Source organism: Nanorana parkeri, unplaced genomic scaffold, assembly GCF_000935625.1.
Source record: "Nanorana parkeri isolate BGI_ZX_2015 unplaced genomic scaffold, ASM93562v1 scaffold39, whole genome shotgun sequence".
Lineage (NCBI taxonomy): Eukaryota > Metazoa > Chordata > Amphibia > Anura > Dicroglossidae > Nanorana > Nanorana parkeri.
In genome coordinates this window covers 2,644,967-2,665,562 of record NW_017306307.1, presented here as the reverse complement: position 1 = coordinate 2,665,562, position 20,596 = coordinate 2,644,967, and the positions used below count along the sequence as shown (strand labels likewise).

The 20,596-nt window shown below is 43.5% G+C and overlaps 1 protein-coding gene across 1 annotated transcript in view; it reads right to left on the bottom strand.

Annotated features, from left to right (window-relative positions):
• Positions 1-20,596, bottom strand: part of EBAG9 (estrogen receptor binding site associated, antigen, 9) — a 43,723-nt gene that overhangs the window by 6,849 nt on the left and 16,278 nt on the right. The window contains exons 3-7 of the mRNA XM_018570857.1: positions 16,847-16,918; positions 15,325-15,423; positions 13,460-13,538; positions 10,107-10,256; positions 5,491-5,598 (exon numbers count right to left, since the gene is read on the bottom strand). Coding sequence (XP_018426359.1) covers positions 5,491-5,598; positions 10,107-10,256; positions 13,460-13,538; positions 15,325-15,407 — 420 coding nt within the window. The 5' untranslated portion in view covers positions 15,408-15,423; positions 16,847-16,918. The remainder of the gene's footprint in view (positions 1-5,490; positions 5,599-10,106; positions 10,257-13,459; positions 13,539-15,324; positions 15,424-16,846; positions 16,919-20,596) is intronic.

The window sequence follows — 20,596 nt, the reverse complement described above, 5'->3', positions numbered from 1 at the left end:
CATCCCATCTAACAGAGGACTTCCATACTCTTAAAGTAGTGGTTCTCAACCTGTGTAACCTCAGGACCCACATTTGTTCTTGGTCCTTAAGTCACACTGCAATTAAACACACGCATTAGGTACCGGTGCGGGCATACGAACTGTGTGTGGGAGGTGCGTTTGGGGTACCATTAAAATAAATGTCAACGCAACACACCACCCACACCAGAATGCATGGTAGGTGCGATTGTGTGGTACAGTGCGTTAATGGCACGGTACTATGCGATGAATGCACCGCTCAGTGTGGGCTGCTGTGCTGTGGCAGAGCTCCATCCATATGTGTATTGCTTATACAGCTCCCTTGCATGCCCTGTACAGGTGCCGGGAGCCAGAATGTGATGTCATCCTGGTCCAGGCACCTCTACAGGGCACGTGAGGGAGCCGTAAGCAAAGCATGTATGGATGGAGCTCCCTCACGGCCACAGCCCCATCCCACCCCCACCTCAAGATGACACTTGGCGCCGGGCAGCAAAAGGGCATTTTGAATGGCTGCTTGGCTCAAGAACTGACAGTGCTGTGCTAGGAGGCGGCAGAGGAGCCTCTCACCTAGAAAAGTAGAAGGCATGCAGCGACCCACTGAACACAGGGTTGCGACCCATTTTTGAGTCACGGCCCACCAGTTGAGAACAATGGCTCTAAATCCTCCTCGCTGTAGGTTTCCCTACTACACTATCACAGATGCCATAAAGATCACTTCCTGCTCTAATCTGTCTCGTTTTGCAGTACCGATACTCCCTGTATGATGTACCTCCGTCTCATTTTGCTACCACTGCGGCTCACTTTCAACTTTCTGCATTTCTTTGTACCCTGCGATATGAAAAAGCATATTTGATAAAGAATTTACAAAAAGAGTTAATTTATCCATATATCAAAATTAAATGCCATCTATAAATGTTATTAATCTTTATGGAGTACTTTATGAGTACATTATGAACACACAAAAAAAGTGATAAGTGAGACTCGGCTAACTGTTTACAAATGGAATTGTTCTGAATTGAATCCGGATCACCATCTAGTGTCTGAAACAATAAATGCACAATAAACTAAATAAATACAGATACACTGTATGAATAAAAGATTGCGAATATCCAATTGTCACACCTACTATATAGCCATAAATATATGGGATTATGTGTTTCCAGGGAGGGGTACTGGTGTACTTGTAACCATACAAAGTCATTTAAGACAATTGTGCGCTTCCAGTCTTGTGGAAAGTTTGGTGAAGACCCTTTTTTGTTCCACCATGACTCTTCTCTCTCTCCCCCCCCCCTCCGTGCAAAAAGGGGGAGTTTGATATAGGGGAAATAAAGTGGCCTGCACAGAGCCTGGACCTCAAACTTACTGGACACCTTGGGGATAACCTGGAACATTGATCTTGTCATCAATACATGAACCTCAGAAATGAGCTTTGCTTGCATGGGCACAGATTTCCACAAACACACTCCAAAATCATGTGGCAAGACTTCCCCTAAAGGTGTGATGGTCAGATGACCACTTTTGGCCATACAGTGTATTTTCCCTCGTTAGAAGAATATTGTACTATGTAGACTAGGGCTGCAACCAACTAATCGATTAAAGGATAATAATCGATAATGAGAATAGCGGTCAACTATTCTCATCGATTAGTTGGTTAGATCCCCTAGCTGTCTCCTCCACGCTGGGAGGACGACACAGCAAACAGTGGGTGCAATGACCACCCTGCTATCGCAATTTAAAATGGCCAATAGCAAGCTGGCTATTGCACCCGCCCACTACCTGCTGTATTTACATTCAGCTGCTGTCTGCGGGATCTTGCCACTGGCAGCTGTCATTCCCTGGCTGAAGCTATTCAAGCGCCATGTGCTTACAATACAATTATTTAAAAAAATAAAAAATTATAAAAAAAAAGGTGGGAAAAAAAGTCATTTTCGGTTTCAGCCAGAGAAATTCTGCTGCGGGAGGTGCGTTGTAGTGATATTTATTTCAATGGCACCCCAAACGCACCTCCCACCCACAGTGTGATCACTCGCACCAGAACACACGGTACTGCAATGCTGTACGTTCCAGTGCAGTTGCAAACAAATTGTGCATGCAGTTTTATTGTGAAATAAACTTTGTAACACTGCATTTGTGTATTTTATCTTAAACAAAAGGATGGTATTTATTTTTTAATCCGATTAATCGAAAAAATAATCAGCCAGCTAATCGATTATGACAATAATCATTAATTGCAGCCCTAACGTAGACTACCTAAATATATCTAACTATATACACATTTATAGAACATCTAAAGATTAGGACTTTGTGGAAACCTTGTTCTCAATTAATATGCATAATCTCTGCTGGACTTAAGAAAGTGAACCTGTGCTTTCCCCATGCAGGTCAAATCACCAAGTTCACATGAATGCCACACTCACCGGCAGGTCATACTCAGCCTAGGCTCTCCATCTCCTCCAATGTTCCAGTCTCAGGAGTAAAAAGAAATACCTGGTATCCCGAGTATGGGGAGCATGCGACTGCTATTGCTTTCTCCCATGTGACAGCACTGCTACTTGGCCAATGACTGCTTGTGAATTAGCAACATCAAATGTGGATGAGGGTGATGATCCTCAGCCCTGTGTAAACTTCAACTACAGTCGACTTAGAGCTTACACCTAGCTGCTTCTACTGACTACTAGGGTTGAACAGAGCAGCAGTATGAGCTTCTGCATGGGCCAGCTATAAAGTAAATCGGTTGCTTTGCCCTGTAAAAGGCAGAGTACAGGTCCACTTTATAATTAGATCTATATAGCTTTCTCATAGCTAATTTTTATGCAATAACTACACACACACACACACACACACACACACACACACACACACTAGTTTCTAATATTTAATAAGACTGTATAACCACACAGGTTACGGTGAGAAAAGACAAAATGAATCAGAAAGTCCTCCAGCCAAATCAGTGTGTAGCACAGTAGCGCCTTCGCAGAGCAGAAGATATTCACATACGTTTCTCCATCACTTATCCCAAAAATAAGAGGATCGTTCCTTATTTCAGGACAACTTGCGGAGCCATGAAAGTCATCCCTTTATGCCTCAAAAATCTAGATGCATATCCAGAACCAGAACCACAGGCATATAGTGCAAAATACAGCCCAATTTATTCCAAACTGCATACAGCTGTTTCAGGCTTTCTGGCTATTGGTGCAATGTATGGAAACAATAGATTTTATAGAGTAGGGCTTTTATAACCCAACGAGACAGTATAACCATACAGAATATGGTGAGAAGGGGGCTAAAGCAATCGAAAATCCCTCTAACAGAATTGGTGTGTAGCACAGTAAAGCCTCCTTACAACAGAAGGTATTCACATGTCTCATTCAATCATATATCCCACTTCTCTTACTTAAGGACAGTAGGTGGACCCATGCAAATGACCCTTTTATGCCCCATCAGCCAGATGCACATCCAAAACCACAGGTGTAGAATGCAAATACAGCCTAATATTATAGTATAATAACAGAGAACAACATTTTAAGATTCTCTTTTAGGAGTGTTTTTTTTTTGGCTCCCTCCATGATCCAAGTAGTCTTCCTCTCGCATGGACTTCCCAGTCATTCTACATGAAGCCAATGTAACACTAGTGATCCAGTTACCAAAATCACCTACCAGCTACAGATCTCCAACACAAGATGAAGAACATTCAAGTGTTCCTACAGCTTGACACACTATCACTGGTCAAACCAGCAAGGTGTTGCTCCATTATTGCTCCCTCATTGGATGGGCAACATTGTGCAGCGCTTTGACCAGCAAACGAGCGACAAACCTACAAGCAAGTCAGTGTTCTCTTTAGCAGTACTGTTAGCAACATAATTACTAGTGTAAATCCTGAGCTGAACACTCCTTACAGTACTAGACTGATATCATCAAGAAGCGCCTCAGGGCTAGTTCCCAAGTGCAGAGCAGTTACAGAACGCATCAAAACTGCGTCCAATGTATTACAATGGTATTTTGGGCTCTAGTTCACACCGCAGCGTTCAGTTCCAGAGCATGTGGAAAAACTGCAGCATGCCCTATTTTTTCTGCTGTGGAACGCACCAAAACGCATGCAAAAGTCACCAGCAGTCCAAATAAACTAAATTTGTTTACACTAGGGATGCACCGATACCATTTTTTTTAAATATCAAGTACCGATATTTAAATTTCGGTACTCGACGATGCCGAGTACCGATACCAGTACTTCCGCTAGCATGGAACTGGCATCCCGGGCAATAAGAAAGATGGGTGCCGTGTCATTACCCGTCACCCCGGTGTTTGATTGCCCGGGAAATTGGCTCCATGCTGTTTGGCTGCGAAGCCGGCTACTCTGCCAATCAGAATGGAGGCAGCATCCCGGCCAATCAGAAAGCAGCTCGTTATCTGCCGCCTGACTTCCTGATTGGCCGGAAAGCCGGCTCCATGGTCCCTCGTGGCACTGTATAAATTTCAGGGTATCGGGGGAAATTATTGGAGCTTTTGGGCGAGTAGGAGAGTATCAGTACATCCCTAGTTTCTACCATTTATTATGCACACCTAAAGTGTATTTCCCCATTTGCAGCCAAATTGGGGTTAACACCTACTAAATATATTTGTTACATGTTCCCAATCACATAGCTTAAAAAAAAAAAAAAAAAAAATTGCAGCTTACATTTTTTTAGATGTTCTTTGTGCTAACTCCAGGACTAAAAAAGCCTGCTTAGTTCTCATTATCTGTGGGGTTGGGTTCTTCAGAATAATTGTGCGGTCCGATTTCATTATCACTTGTAAACTAGATGCCCAGAACTGTCTGTACTAACAAAGGGTTAAAGACCTGAAGATATTTTATGTTAAAGAGGTGACGCTCAGTCTGTCCTTGTCTTTCTATTAGGACAGTCACCATTTCCCATTACTGTAATTGAGAGGGAAGCTTGCAAAGGCCTGCTAGAGATATTTAAAAAAAGGTAAGAAATATGTTTTTTTTAGTCTTAGATATACTGTGTGAATAGGACACATGACAAACATACAGTGGGAGTTTTCTCAGTTTTGACTGCAAAGGTGGAAATGTCACATAAGCCGATTTGTTGATATTGAACTTTGTGACATTGGGTGTTCACAAAAACTTGCTGAAATGAATTTAGTGGAGTGCTTTCTATTACAAGATTGCCGGTCTGACATTGTTCTAATGGAGAATGTGTTAGGGGAAGGGTAACATCATTAGTTACCATTCAGGAGGGGGTAACAGCTGTGTGGGTGGAGCGGGGCACCTTGGAGGGGAGATGTCACCATTTACATCCCAGTGAGAAACATATACCTGCTACAGGAACAGCAGTTTTGAATGAAGTTGGTTTTTATGTGATACTCCACCAGAAACTGTTCAATGACAACACTTCAGGGTATACAAGAGGAGATCAGCCTCATCAAATGGCTGCAAAAAAGATTAAAAAGGAAAGAGACCCATCTACTTACAGACTGATGAACAAAGGAAATATCCTGGGAGGCTGCCAGTCTGCTGGAGTAGCCCAGGCTGCCATCTGGGATGCTGTAATTGGTTGGTTCTCTCTTCTTTACCACAATCTGAAAAAAATATCACAGAAGTCAGTACAGTACTGATCCATGTCTACATGCAGAGCTTAAAGTGACTCATGAGAAAAGTGTCGGGGGTTTTAATAGCAGACCTTTAATAGTAAATCACAGACCTGGAACAATCATATTGTAAATGTCAGCATTCTTTTTTATCACTTTGTTGCTCTGGGTCAGACGCTCAGAAAACATTGGAGCCAAATTTTCAGCATATCAGCCAGGGAACCAACAGAGAGGTCAGCAATGGCAGCCCCTCACCTTATTCATGTCAGAGTCACTTTGAACATTAAAAAAAAAAACTCCACTTTCATTAAAAATCTAATTCAACGTAGACAATACAAATGGTTACAAAAAGCAGAAAATAAGACAGTTTCAGAATTTCTTCCATTGCAGTGATGAATCCAAGAGACATGAAGTCACAGTAAGTATGTACTTAAACTAAGATCTATACCACTGCTCCAACTCACTTGTGCAAAGACACAGAGAATGTATAATAATAAAAAAAGGTGTGTGTGTGACCCTGGTTTCTTCACTCACTTGTCAGTGGGGTTTTCGGGTATCCCACCCACCCCCTTTTTTACAATACACCTTCAGTATGCCCCCTTAGGCATATCGTCTTATGCGGCCAAGGCACACCTCAGGTCATGGTAAGTAGGTTTGTCATGCTTGTTCGTGTCCAGACTCTGACCACGAATGTGTGTGTGTGTGTGTGTGTGTATATATTAATTCCTGACAACTATACTGTATATACACACACAATTCTGTTCAACTACTACTGTTTATAGCAAATACATAACTTCACCAGCAACTCATTAGCTTGCTACATCACCCTCCCACCTCCAGCTTGCTCATTGTACTATATCTAAACATCATAAAGTGCATCCAACTTTGGGTAGTAGAGACTGTGCTAAACCCCTGGCTTAACACGAGGAGGGGCAGAGATTAACCTCAACATTGAGAGTAGTCAAGTCCCCATGTATAGACGGGGCCTAGGATCCAAAGGACTTCTCGGGGACACAGGGATCCATATTAAGTCCAACACGTATTTGAAGGCACCACAGCCTTTAACTCAGTGCTGTTGTAAGCTTATGTACTTTATAGGACTTGTCAGGTGCATTTAAACTGTACATACAAAACACTGCCACCAGTGTCCACTACAGTCTTCTTCTTTACAAAAGGGGTGGTAAAGCCCGTGGAAGGGAATGGCAGCCTCAAGTAGAGTCTAAGTAGACAGAATCACTAGGGATGCACCAATACCAGTATTGGTGCCGATACCGAGTATTTCGGAGAGTACCCATTGCCCAAATGTTCCGATACCGGAACTTCCGGTTAGAGGGTGATCTCCCTGTGACCTCAAGTGGCAAAGAAACATGGAGCCGGCTTACTTTCCAATCAGGAAGCCGGGAGATGGGTTATGACACGCCTCCCAGCTTCCTGATTGACTAAGAAGCCGGCTTAACTTGTTGCTAGGCAGCCTGGCTACATAACCAACCAGGTAGCCGGGCGGCATGTAATGACCCGTTTGTCAGGAAGCCAGGCTGCCTAACAAGTGAAGCCGGCTTCCTAGCCAATCAGGAAACCGGACGGCACCTCATGACTCGCCGCCCAGCCTCGGCTAGTGAAGCCGCTAGAACCTCGGCTTCACAGGCAATCAGTAAGCTGGGCAACTGGTCATGATCCGCCGCCTGACTTCCTGATAATATGGGTGCACGGCACTGGTACTCGGTATCGGCGAGAACCGGAAAATATATAGATCGGTACTTGATACAGAAAAACCTGCATCAGTGCATTCCTAAGAATCACAATACAACTTTTTCTACATCAGTGTACAAACATATATAAATTAAAATCAAAGAGATAATTACTTGTGCAGCTGCTATAAAACACACACATTTGCCTAAATCCAAAAGCTGTATAGCAGATGAACATGTATTTGTGCAGAATGAACCCAGCAAGTCCAACTGATATAACTGGAAAACAGGTCCTGGCTTGTCAAAATGATGATGTCCAATTTATTTTATTTCATGCAAGCTGTCATTGTTTTGTTTTTTTTGTAAATTCCCTTCTGGCGACCTGCTAGGACAAGATCCACACTATTTAAAAGGAACCCTCAGTTTAAATTTGCTAAATATATTCCAGGTGCATCAAAACAAAATGTGTGCAGTGGTCTCGGACCCGTTCACCATTGTAACGTTACAAGTGTAGCTTTGATATGGTGCAGTCACCCTTACTTTTCACTTCCTCCTGAAAAGTGTACACCAAAAACATCCACAAGGAAAATGCACTGCTAACACAAAGTATGACTGGCCCAATGGCCACAATTCCAATAGGTACTGATTGTAAATGAGTCCTAAGACAGGGCTAAACTAAATCATAGGTGCCAGTTACCTAGCTTCCAAAATGTAAAAAGGGTAGCTTTTAGAGCTGCAACAACGATTCCATTTAGTCGATTAAAATCGACGATCGAAAACGTTACCAACGTTTTCGATCGTCGATACCCCATTCCACCATCATACCCGTCCTCTGCACCCCATTCCACCATCATACCCATCCTCTCCATCCCTGCACCCCATTCCACCATCATACCCGTCCTCTGCACCCCATTCCACCATCATACCCATCCTCTCCATCCCTGCACCCCATTCCACCATCATACCCGTCCTCTGCACCCCATTCCACCATCATACCCATCCTCTCCATCCCTGCACCCCATTCCACCATCATACCCGTCCTCTCCACCCACCCTAAAGGGTAAATTCACTTTCCCAAGTAATTTGGGAAAATAGAATTACCCGCACAAATCTCCCTCCCACTATACTTACCTTTCGGCGAATGGTCCTTCCCCCTCCACCAGTACGGGTGTACTATCTGTACCTGTTCCATGTATTCTGAATTTCGCTCGCAAATTGCAAGCACTCGTTGGTCAACGCGGTCACCTGATGGTACTGACCAATGAGGAGCGCTTCTTAGCACTGCTAAATACGGTTTTGGTTGAAATTATTTTTTTTTGTATCAGGACAAGTAGATTGTCATGAGGGACAAGTAGATTCGGCCGCCGCTTTAGTCCTTGGACAAGTAGTTTTTTCCAAAATTTCCACACCCCTGTCAATACAAACTATTAGTCCATCACTGGAGCCTTTTTTTTTTTTAAATCCGATTAATCGAACCCTAATAAATCGGCTAACTAATCGATTATGAAAATAATCCCTATCCCTAGTAACTTTCCCTATCCATCTCTCAGCCCTAGCTAAACTACACCACCCCAGCAGCTGTCTGTGTATTTACTTCTGGAGCCACGGCCTCCTGTAGTGTTTGTAGCCTTTTTAATAGTAATCTGTTTGGGGTCTCCCCTGCACACTCTCCCCCTATATGTGTATAACGAGATCTAATAAGTAGCCCTATTCATGCCTATTGAGACACAGCACAGGCACAAATAACGCTGAACAGATTTTCATTGGACAGCCTGCAACACTAGTGAGGGTCACAGCCTTGAAACTGAGGGAAGTAAGCAGCCGAGGAGGGAATGTAAAATCAAATAGGTACAGCTACCCTGTAAGCCTTTTCTATGATTGTAAATGAACATGTTGCCTGGCTCACTGAAATACAATCAATTTGCCTTTTTTATTTTGTCTATGGCTCAAGCTTTCATTGTGAATGATAGCGACTACACTTGGTCAGTCTAGCTATACAATTCCATTCTTTTTAGTCGATTCCACCAGCTGTTTTTACTTTTCTTTGTTTACTCGCCAATCTGTTCACCCACCGAGTGTAAAGAGGGGAAGCCATGTGCATGCTTCTAATTATTACTTTAGATAGCGCCGTTGTCTCTCTTCTCAACCCCATGGGACACTGCTGGGTGTCTGAGAGGCCAATTTACGAAGAGAGAAATTGTCATGCGAGAGGTAGGGGAGCAAGGCATATGTTCCCTATACCCAGAGCTGTTAGATAACTTTGCTTCACTCCTGAACGGAGAGGCAGAGAAGTGAAGGGGAGGTGAGAGTAAGCAGCTGGCTCACTAGAATAAACCTGTTGCTTTGTCCTGCAAGCGCAGAAACAGGTTTGCTTTAATATATACAGTAGGAGTCCCTTCTGAGTTTGAAATCTAAAAAATAGGGTCAATGTTTTCTCCCAAGACTCAAATATTTTTAAACAACTGAATCTTGAAGATTTTTAACAATGTGAAAACGTGTCAATTCTGGCTGAAACCTTGAATAAATAGACCCTAAACCTCTACATTTTGTGTTGTCAGATTATTTATTTTATTTTTTGATCCGGAGTCGAATAATCAAAGATTGTGTCAAACCCAGAACTGTTGAAAGAAATAAATGTGTGGACAGCAACAGACTAAACTGACAGAAATGTATTTACCTATGGTTTAAAATCTACAGGTCAAAAGTAGTCAAGACCTGCAATGTGAACATTGATCTGCGATGATTTGGGGGACAGCAAAATAAAAGCAATACAATAACTAGATGACGGAACAGGAAGGAAAACAGTCTCACTTTCTGTGTTTTCCGGATGGTTGGCGTCATATCCCTAAAGTAGTCCGGTTCCTGTGGCTCCAACGAATTCTGTGTAGCTAAAGTTCCATTTCCACCTTCAATCTTTACACTTGTGGGGGCTTCATCATCCCAGGAGCTCCATTCCTCCACCTATATGAAAAAACAACAAGAAAATGAATTCTGCAAAGCTACATCTTTTCTTTAGAGGTGGAAATATGGTGGCTGTCGCTGCCGATCTCCTGAAAATGCTAGCTACCTGACCGACCCCATGTCTGTCATACTTTCACAGGTCATTTGACCCGTAAAAGCATAGAGAGCAATAGTTATGTCCTCACACTGACTGTCAGGCAATTAACATTTCTGGTAGAGGCAGCCAGCATATTTATCTTAATATTTTTTGCTTCCCTACAGCGGAAATGCTCAAAACAACTTCTGACTAGGCAAGCTATGCTTTACAAAACACATAATCCGCATGCCACATTTTGTTCTCTGTTAAAGCCTTAGGTCCCTTTTACACAGGCTTATCTGTCCATGGATCCCCTCCAGATTTCAGCAGTACGGATCGGATTTTACCCCTGCGACATCCATGTCCCTCCAGTTCTTGTATGAGCCCCCATATCGGTCTATGGCAGGGATGGCCAAACTGCGGCCCTCCAGCTGTGGTGGAACTACGAATCCCATGAGGCTTTGCAAGATTCTCACAGCCATGCCTCCCGGAGATGCTTCATGGGATTTGTAGTTTCACCACAGCTGGAGGGCCGGAGTTTGGCCATCCCTGGTCAATGGAGAATGGGATGTAAATAGACACGTGTCTGTTTAAATCAGATTAGCTGGCATCCGGCATGATCAGGGCCGTCGAAATGGAACACCATTTCATTTGTTTTGCTGGAATTGGCTGGAGTCAGGGCCTCCTGTCCATTTACATATGGCTGCCTATAGACTAGAATTGGTCTATGGGCAGCCATTCCACCTGAAAAACCGACAGGGGACCCAATCAGACCTTCCATGTGAAAGGGGCATAAAGAAACTCCTTGCTATTTCTCCTCACACCACCCACCCACCCACCTCCTAGGCAGAACTAGCCCACTTTTACCCCCCAAAAGCTACATATTTACCGAGTTCAAGCCGCCAGGGCCCAGATCTCCACTTACATTTACATATACTTTATCTACAAAAGAACCAAACAGATCCTATGAACCAGGTTAATTATAACAGCAAGGTGTGCCAGGTATATCAGATCAACAATCTGACCTCACATAATTAACACTGTAATGTCAACCGCATTGGAACATCTCAATAGACTACCACTACTGGCATTTCTTAAAAAGGCAGTGCAAAAATAATGTGCAAGATCAAAGCACACAGACTGAATTTTTAATGATCTGATCATCTGATAGGCAGGAACATATAGAACACATTGTAGTGCTAGGCTGTCAAGGGTACACTACTGAATAGAGGGGAACAAACATTACATGACAGTCTCAGGTCCTAGTGGTTTCCTGATGGGTAGGTGGTAATCTGATGTACATGGAGGGGTATCTCAGAAAGGCCAGGATAAAGATTCTTAGGGGAAAATGCCAATGGGCAGGTTGGTAAAGGTTGGTTGATTGTCCCCGAAATACAAAAGATCACCTGTACTGCATGTTTGACTGCTCTCTTTCCGATGTCTATGGCCAGCCAGTACCTATAGTTACTGTTATAGTACTAATTCACTAAGCACAGATATAGAAAAATCTAAATAAAATAAAAGCAAAAATCAATGAAAAACAGAAAATGTGTTTTAAGATTCTTTTTATTGGCGAATTGCCAACTTAACGGCTAATTTCACCTTTCTGACCATGTTTCATGTTACACCCATATTTAGATTGTAACATGATTGCAACCCACACCCCCTTATTGGAATAGCGGGGTTCTTCTTCTCACAGTCTGCTGGGGTTTTTTTGCTCTTTTTTAAATTGCGCGGCTGTGTGGGCAGAGCCAAGTCATTTATCCACAGGGAGGAAGAAACCATAAGTCCAACATTGTGGACACTAAAGAATAAGAGAGTGTTGGAAACAATTTGTTTGGACTAACATAAATGGACATGGCTTGTTGATTATAGTATCACAGAGTCTAATTTCGTTTGACGCAGGCAAGTTTGGATAAATGTGTTTATCATTGTTGTTACATTCGCCACTAAGTTTTCTTTGATGGTAACATAATTTTGTTTTTTTAAAAAGGAGAATTATGAGGCGAGTGATTTTCACTCAGCCTCATAGTTAGAGCAGACCTGTGACAATGCAACTGTCAAAGGTCGGCTCAGTAGATTGGGAAGTGAGCGAACACATACCGGCGCTCGCTCACTTCTCGATCTATCCCTGCAGGGAGCCGTAACTGTCACTCACGGCTCCATCTCCACCGCCCGATCCTCCAGCGCTGACTGGCGAAACGGACGGGGGAGGGGACGGGCACAGCTGGCTCTGCCTCTGGATAGGCAGAGCCAGCCGTCAATCCCGCAGCTGGGTGGATCTAGACAGTATTGTCGGGATCCGTCCCGGCTGCGGCGTCCCAGTAGATCACGAGCTGTAGCTCGCGGTATACTGAGCTTTGGGTCATGGGAGAATGCTATTTTGTGTTTTCCCGTGACCCTTAGGTGAACTATGGGGAAAAGCCCTGACCCCATAGTTCTCCTTCAAGATTACTTGACACTGTAATAGCCTAGTGGGATTATTGTTTGTCATATAATCACTTCCATTATAAGTGCGATGCATAGTATTTCAGTTTATTTTATTGAGTAGTGATTTCTATCTTTAGTGCTGCTGCTCATAGCACCTGGGGCGCGGGATTTTTAGATTATAATTTTTGAAATTACAAATCCCGTCTGCCATAGTGTCAGAGGGGCTTGTATTTTCCAATGACGGTGACATCATCACAGTTGTAGTCCATTAACTCTGCCTCCCGTCCATGCTACTGCATGCCCGTACCTCGGTATGGGCATGGACGGTAGGAACTGTCTGCAGGAGCCAGAACATTGCAACAAAATAATAAATACACATTTTTTCTTTTATGAAGTGTGCATGTATTATTAATGTATGAACAAAGTGATCTTTCCTTTTAACTTAGGAAGTTGTCGCTTTAGACTACCCTTCTTCCGCCTCTCATCAGATAATGCAAAGCACATTGTTTGTGTAAAATGAAGTAACCTATAACATCCGATCGAATTATAGTTCATTGTAGTCACCTAAGCAATTCAGCTTCATAGTTCACCATGGTTTTCCTACTTTGTACTCAGTCACACACTGTGCAGCATTATTAAACAGGCACACATGACTTCTGTACACAAGATTTAGGTTTACATTGAAGAAATGACAAACCTGTTTGGGAACAGCTGAGTAGTCTACCGCTGTTGGCAATGTTATCTGATCACCGCTAAGCTTTCTACCACGTCCTGACCTTAATGAAAAAAAAAACAAAAACAAAAAAACACACATTGAGAATCGCAATAAATGAATACCATGCACATCTACAAGAAACTCAAACACAATCTAGAGTTTTTATAATAAAAACATTCAAAATACCGCAGTAAACTATAATACTTTAATAACGTTGGACACACTGCTGTAGAAGTTAAACCTTTGACATTAGATTACGGGGGCTGCAATTAAAGACTTGAATTTAAAAGATGCAGGTTCCAGGGTTGTCCTCCTGATCCTGGCTTCCCTAATAGTCAAAGACTCCTTGACCTTGAAACAGCATGCAGCCAGTAAAGTCCAGATCTTGTTCTGCATGCTTGTTTCCAGTCAGTAAATCAATCTAGCTGGCTATGGCTGGATCACAAATACATCCCTGGAGCACTTATGTTTTAAAAACTAAGTCCGTAAAAGCAGGACCTATAGTTGTATTCAGGTTCCCTTTAATTTGCCAACAGGCATGACAGAACAGTTCCTGATATCTGTAGTTGGTTTGGGCAATAACCATGTCTCTCCTTCATGGATCCCCTGCTGATCGGAGCAGAAGGAAACAGATGTCACTCCTTCAACATGCCTGTCCTTGTCCTGAGGAGGATGAGGGGGGGGGGGGGCGACTGAGCTGTGCAGACCAGTGTAAGGTATAAGGTGAGTCGGATGTAAGAAGAAGTGTCCGTTCACATACAAATTACTTCTGATCCGTCTCGATCAGCTACGCCAAAACAAAGCTCTATTCCACTTTTTTTTGGGGGGTTCTAGATGGAGTTGGGGATAATACAGTGACATTGGGCTTCCAATCAGATCCACCTAAAAAAACAGTTTTTTGTTTGGCCAATGAAGGAAGGGTTGCTAAAGGGTGGTGGCTTGATGTCATATGCTAAAACACATGAATATGTATGTTAAGCTGGCCATACACCTTACAATTATCTGCAGATTTTCTGTGGTCAGATGGAAAAGGTGCAACAGATTCCTCCGTCTACACTGAACTGTGTGGATGGAAGAATTTCCCCCTGGGCCAATCTGTTGCACCTTTTCCATCTGACCACAGAAAATCTGCAGACAATTGTAAGGTGTATGGGCACCTTTAGGGCTTGTTCACACCAGGTGTGTTGATCAATGCAGGCTTAATGCAAGGACACTGAGAAAACAGTAATGCAACAACACAAAACGCATGTTAACATGTACCAATACAAAAAAAAAAAAAAAGTTTAGAATTTGATGTGGCCTGTACAGAAAAGAACACAACAGCTGGAAAAAAGCATGCCAGTGCATTAAGCAGCACGCATTAAAAAAAAAAATCACACAGGACCATAATATTTATGGACTGCCCCAAGGTTTCTCAAACCATGCACACATGGACAAACGTCCTCTCAATTATTTGTCAAGCTTTAGAACCTAGGCTGTTGTAACTTTGTCTCCTGGAATTGGAAACCTAAGGGTTTGTTCACACCAGTCTGCACACTAAAAAGTGTGCGTGCTGGTGTGCGTTGTGCACGGGCACTGTTACAAAGCATCACACCGTTTACTTTTTTCCAACGTTATTAAAAGTGCCACAAAAGGACACTGCATTCATCTCTACGCACCGAAGCACACTGCTACGCACTGCTGTGACATACAGCAAAGGTGCATTGCACAAAGTGCAGACATGCTGCATTTTACACAACACACCTCAATACAGCATTATGGTGTGAGCAATCGTTTTCCATGTGCCCTTGTGATGATCTATGCAGCTTTTGTTCTTGAAATGTAGAAAACGCTGTGCGTAAAGTTACCTGCATATCAACCTCTTGAAGAAGGATAGAATGGACGCCAGGCAAGTGCAAATCTTAAATAGCCGAAACTGCGTGACAGCCATCCTGAGCAGTCTTTACCTAGAAATACAGAAGTTTAATGTAATATTACAATAATATAACAACATGTCCTCCTCTTACCTTCTGATTAATCTATACTGAGAGAGTAGAAAGACCCAACGGTCCAACCAGACCATCACAGACTTCTACAGCTGCAGGCAGCATTTCATTTCACTCTGCTGGGAATGCGATGGCTGTGCAGTGCTCAGACCACACACACACTGAAATGACCAGCCTATCTCCATAAGTGCCAACAGGAAGAAAGGCAGTGGAGAGCCAGAGCAGTGAAAGTGCTACACAGCCCACTGGCTCCCAAAAGAGTGCAATAACCTTCCGATAGGTGCTCTGTGTTCAGGTGCACAGCTGTGATATTAGGGCAAGGGGGAGTAGGAGGCATCTGGGACTTGGTCACCCTTTTGAACATTTATCCTTTAACTCATTCGTGACGACGTACAGTGTACGTCGCCAGCATCGGGGCTGTTTATACAGACTCCCGGCGACTTTTGCCGCCGGGACTGTTTAAACTTGTAGAGCCGACTGTCGGCTTTACAACAGAAGCGATCCTGGCGACTTACCTGTCGCCAGATCGCTTCTGTGTCCCGAAGAAGGGGCCGCCCCCCCGCCGGACACCGCTGCCGTGCTTCCCGGGTTCCGTTGCCCCTCCTATGGGACCGGCGTCCTTGGTCTGCATTCTGTACAAAATAAAGTGTGCAGAGTTCAAGAAGAACTCCAGGATTTTTAAAAATTAACCCCTGCACTGCAAGGGTCAAGTGATCATTTTGGTCTAGGGGGGGAAAAGAAAGAATAAATATTCACCTGATCCTCGGTCCTGAGGCAGTGACTTCTCACCTCTCTCCCCCTGCACTCTGGCTGTATGTCCCTTGCTGTCCTCTACCTCTAAAGGACCTAAATTAGACGTGATGACGTCACATATCCTTAGACTGCTGAAGCCGGGGTGGGATTTAGAGAGAAGAGGCTGCAGGGGCCGGGTTTAGCAGCATATTTCTTCTTTATTTTGCCCTTCTAGACAAAAGGAGCACTTAACCCTTGCAGGGTTAATTTGTAAAAATCCTTGCGTTCTACTTCAACCCCCCAATAACGGCAGCAGAAAGTGCGCAAAGAAAATCAAAGCAGAGATCTCATCAATAGATGGTTTGGCTCTTCATCTTCTACCAACAGCTGCAGTTCTGAGTAGAAGGACCCTTTAACAATTGCTTCCTGATCAGAGATAGTTTGTGTTTTAGGTTCAGTGGCCCTTTACAATAGCAGTATTCATTAACATCAGAGCAATCAAATACAAGGAGCAAACCATTGTTCAAAAAAGCAAATAAAAAGAAACTGCCCTCAGGCCTCCAGTGATGTGAGACGCAAGATGTAACTCAGTCACTGCTCTATGGCAGCGTGTTCCCTTCTCAGCCATGCTCTCTGATCTCCTGATAAGTACCTCGGCAATGCAGCTCCTCCAAGCGTCATTCAAAGCTCCACGCTGATCATAGATTGCAAATCGTGGTTTTCACTGGAAAAGGAAAGAACACCGATTAATAACAGCACAATGAAATGCAAAGAATGTGAAGCTGTATTATATTTCAGTGTAGAAGAGTGAGAATAAAAGCAATAGGCTGCTCACACACAAAGCAGTGCAACAACTTCAAACATTGCTTGTAACATTTGCTCAGCATGACCATGTCTAGGAGGAATACATTGAGGGGAATTTATGAAAACTGGAGCAGCTGTGCATGGCAACCAATCAGCTTCTCTCTACGGTTTGTTCAGTTAAGAATTGAAAAGGAAAGAGAGAAGCTGATTGGTTGCCATGCACCTCTGCTCCAGTATTAAGTTGCTGGAAGGAACAATCTTTGAACATTTCCATAGCATGAGAAAATAAAAAGTACCTTTGACAGTGCACCATTCAGATACTGCTAGCATAAGATTGTGCTCATATCCACAGGTAATGACAATACAGAGATACATCTGTTAGCTTTGTGACTAAGGATGCCCGACAAAGCCAAGTGCAGAGATGCAAGATTGTGAGTCCAACAGAAAATCTCTAACACTATTCTATAGGTTGGACTCGCTCGATGGACTTGTGTCTTTTTTCAACCTGACTAACTATGTAACTATATGGCTGAAAGTTTGTGGGACACCTGACAATTACATCTACTATATGGACAAAGGTGAGTGGGCAGTCTTACATATTACGGAGTTCTGGTGTTTTTCCAGTGAAGGGTACTGCTAAGGTGACACTAAACTCAGGTGTTAAATCTTAAAAATGCATTCAAGTACCTTAAAAAAGGAGAACCATGGGGTTAAGGCTTTTCCCCATAGTTCTCCTTAGGGTAACGGGAGGACACAAACTAGCGTCCTCCCATCACCCTAAGCTCAGTATACAGCGAGCTACAGCGGTAGCTCGCGGTATACTGTGGCGTCTCAGTATACTGACAGCCCCTCCCCTGTCACGGCAGAGAGCTGCGACAGGATCCAGAGGTGAGCGAACGCCGGTATGTGTTCGCTCACTTCCTACTGAGCCGACCTGTGACAGTCTCATTGTAACAGGTCGGCTAGAACTATGAGGTGAGTGAAAAGCACTCACCTCATAGTTCTCCTTTAAGCTGGCCATACACTAGTAGATCCATCTAAAAATCTCATTAGAACCTTGGATAATGCCATCAGAGACTAACAGGGTTATTCACTAAAGGGTGAAGAGTTTGGAGAAGGCGGGAGAAGAGAACAACCTGGGCCAAAATAGCTGATTTGGAAAAATTGCAAAAAGTGAAAAGCACTCACCTCATAGTTCTCCTTTAACTACTAACACAAATGTACCTTATTTGTGCATCACTTTGTGCATCACTCGCTGTAGATCCTCAAATCATCTCTGAATTGGTGTGGACACCGTCCTTCCTTTTGAAGGGTGGCTTTTGTTCCCCATCGTCCCTGTGTGTGTTGTAAAGTAGCCACCACTCCAAACTCACTCCTGTGATGGACTACAATCTCATGTCTAGTTTACCAATTTGTATTGAGATTGTAGTCCATCACGGGACCAAGGACTACTTTACAACACACACAGGGACCATGGGCAAAGTAGTCACCCTCCAGAAGGAAGGACGGTGTCAGCACCAATTCAGAGATGATTTGAGAATCTACAGCTGAGCGATACACAAATAAGATACATTTCTGTTAATAGTTAAATCTTAAAAATGTATTCAAGTATCTTAACTCCTGAGTTTTAGTGTCACTTTAATATCGCAACATACAAAGAAATTTTAGACCAAGTAGGCAACCTTGGCACTCCAGCTGTGGTAAAGTTACAAATCCCATCATTTGTCTACCTTTGGGAGTCATGCCAGTGGCTGTCAGTCTTGCAATGCCTCATGGGACTTGTAGTTCCACAACAGCTGGAGTGCTGAGGTTGCCTACCCCAGTTCAAGACAATTGTGTGCCTCCAACCTTGTGGGAGAAGTTTGGGGAAGGTCCTTTTCTGTTCCAGCAGGAAGGTGATCTTGTGCACGAAGCCAGCTTCATACATGAATGGCTTGTTTAAAGCCCTGACCATAACCCCACTGAACAAGGTCGGGTTGTACATGTGTACAGTCAATATCTGGTCCAGACACGGATACACACCATCTGACATTTGTAAATCTTCATCTTAAACTCTGTAGGAAACCTTTTCATGGGGTGGTATGTTATACATCAATGAATTCAAACCTCAATCTATACATATAAGAGAATGAAATGCGGCATTCTCAAAACATAAGCTGAGTTGTGCGAGGTCCCCAGCAATCTCCATCCTACGCGTTTCCTCCAACCAGACTGGGAATGTGTGGAATGCCGGGCATACGTTTTATAGTAGAATGCTGCAGTTTGGATGGTGTATATCCGTGGCTGATTTAGCCGGGTTATCACAGTGGCTCTACACAACATTTTTGGTGACTTGGCTTACTTGTATAGTTAACATGACAGGAGCAGCAACCAGCAGTTTGAATTGCTCAGATTAATGGCAACAGAATACTTCTCAGCTTAGCCCATGCCATTTAATAAACGCTGTGCTATAAGAAAACATTAAAAAGTTAGGGATGCACCGATACTAGTATTGGTATAGATACCGAGTATTTGGGCAAGTGCTTGCAATACCTTCCCCGATACTTCGGGTCAGAGGAAAATTTCCTGTAACCGTCAGTACCGTAGGGAAACATGGAGCCGTCTTCCTGGGTAATGAGGAAGCTGAGTGGCGAGTAATTACCTGCCAGCTTCCTGATTGGCAGGAAAGCCGGCTTCCCAGCCAATTAGGAAGGAGGCCGCTTCCTGAGCCAATCAGGAAGCTGGGAGGCAGGTCATTTCTTGCAGCCCAGCTTCCCGATTGGCCGGGAAGCTGGCTTGATGCTGATTGTGATTGGCTGGGAAACCAGCTTCCCAGCCAATCAGCATCAAGCCAGCTTCCCGGCCAATCGAATCGGCCAAACATGGATCCGGCTTTCCAGTCAATCAGGAAGCCAGTCGGCATGTCATTACCCGTCTTCCTGATTGCTCAGGAAGCCGGCACCATGCCAGCGGAAGTATAATCATTATACAGCGCAATGGAGAATACCACCAGCTATAGAGGACTACAAATCCCAGCAATAATACATTATATACAACGCAATGCAGAATACCACCAGCTATAGAGGACTACAAATCCCAGCAATAATACATTATATACAACGCAATGCAGAATACCAGCAGTTACAGGGGACTACAAATCCCAGCAATAGTATTATCGTATAAAGGACTATTGCTGGCATTTGTTGTATTCCTATATAGCTGCTGGTATTCTGTATTTCGCCGTATAATCATTATACAGCGCAATGGAGAATACCACCAGCTATAGAGGACTACAAATCCCAGCAATAATACATTATAGTATAATGTACTATTTCTGCATTCCTCTATAGCTGCTGGTATTCTGCATTGCGCCGCTGTATAATGTACTATATTGCACACAATACTTTTTTCTTATTTCCACTGCTCCAAGCTTGCTCCCGTGATGGACTACAATCTCAATACAAACTAGTAGTCCATCACTGGAGCCTTTTTTCTTTTTAATTTGATTAATCGAACTTAATAATAAGCTAACTAATCGATTATGGAAATAATCATAAGTTGCAGCCCTACTCCCCAGCATTCAGAAACGGGAAAAAGCAGCGGTGTGATCAGAGTGGTG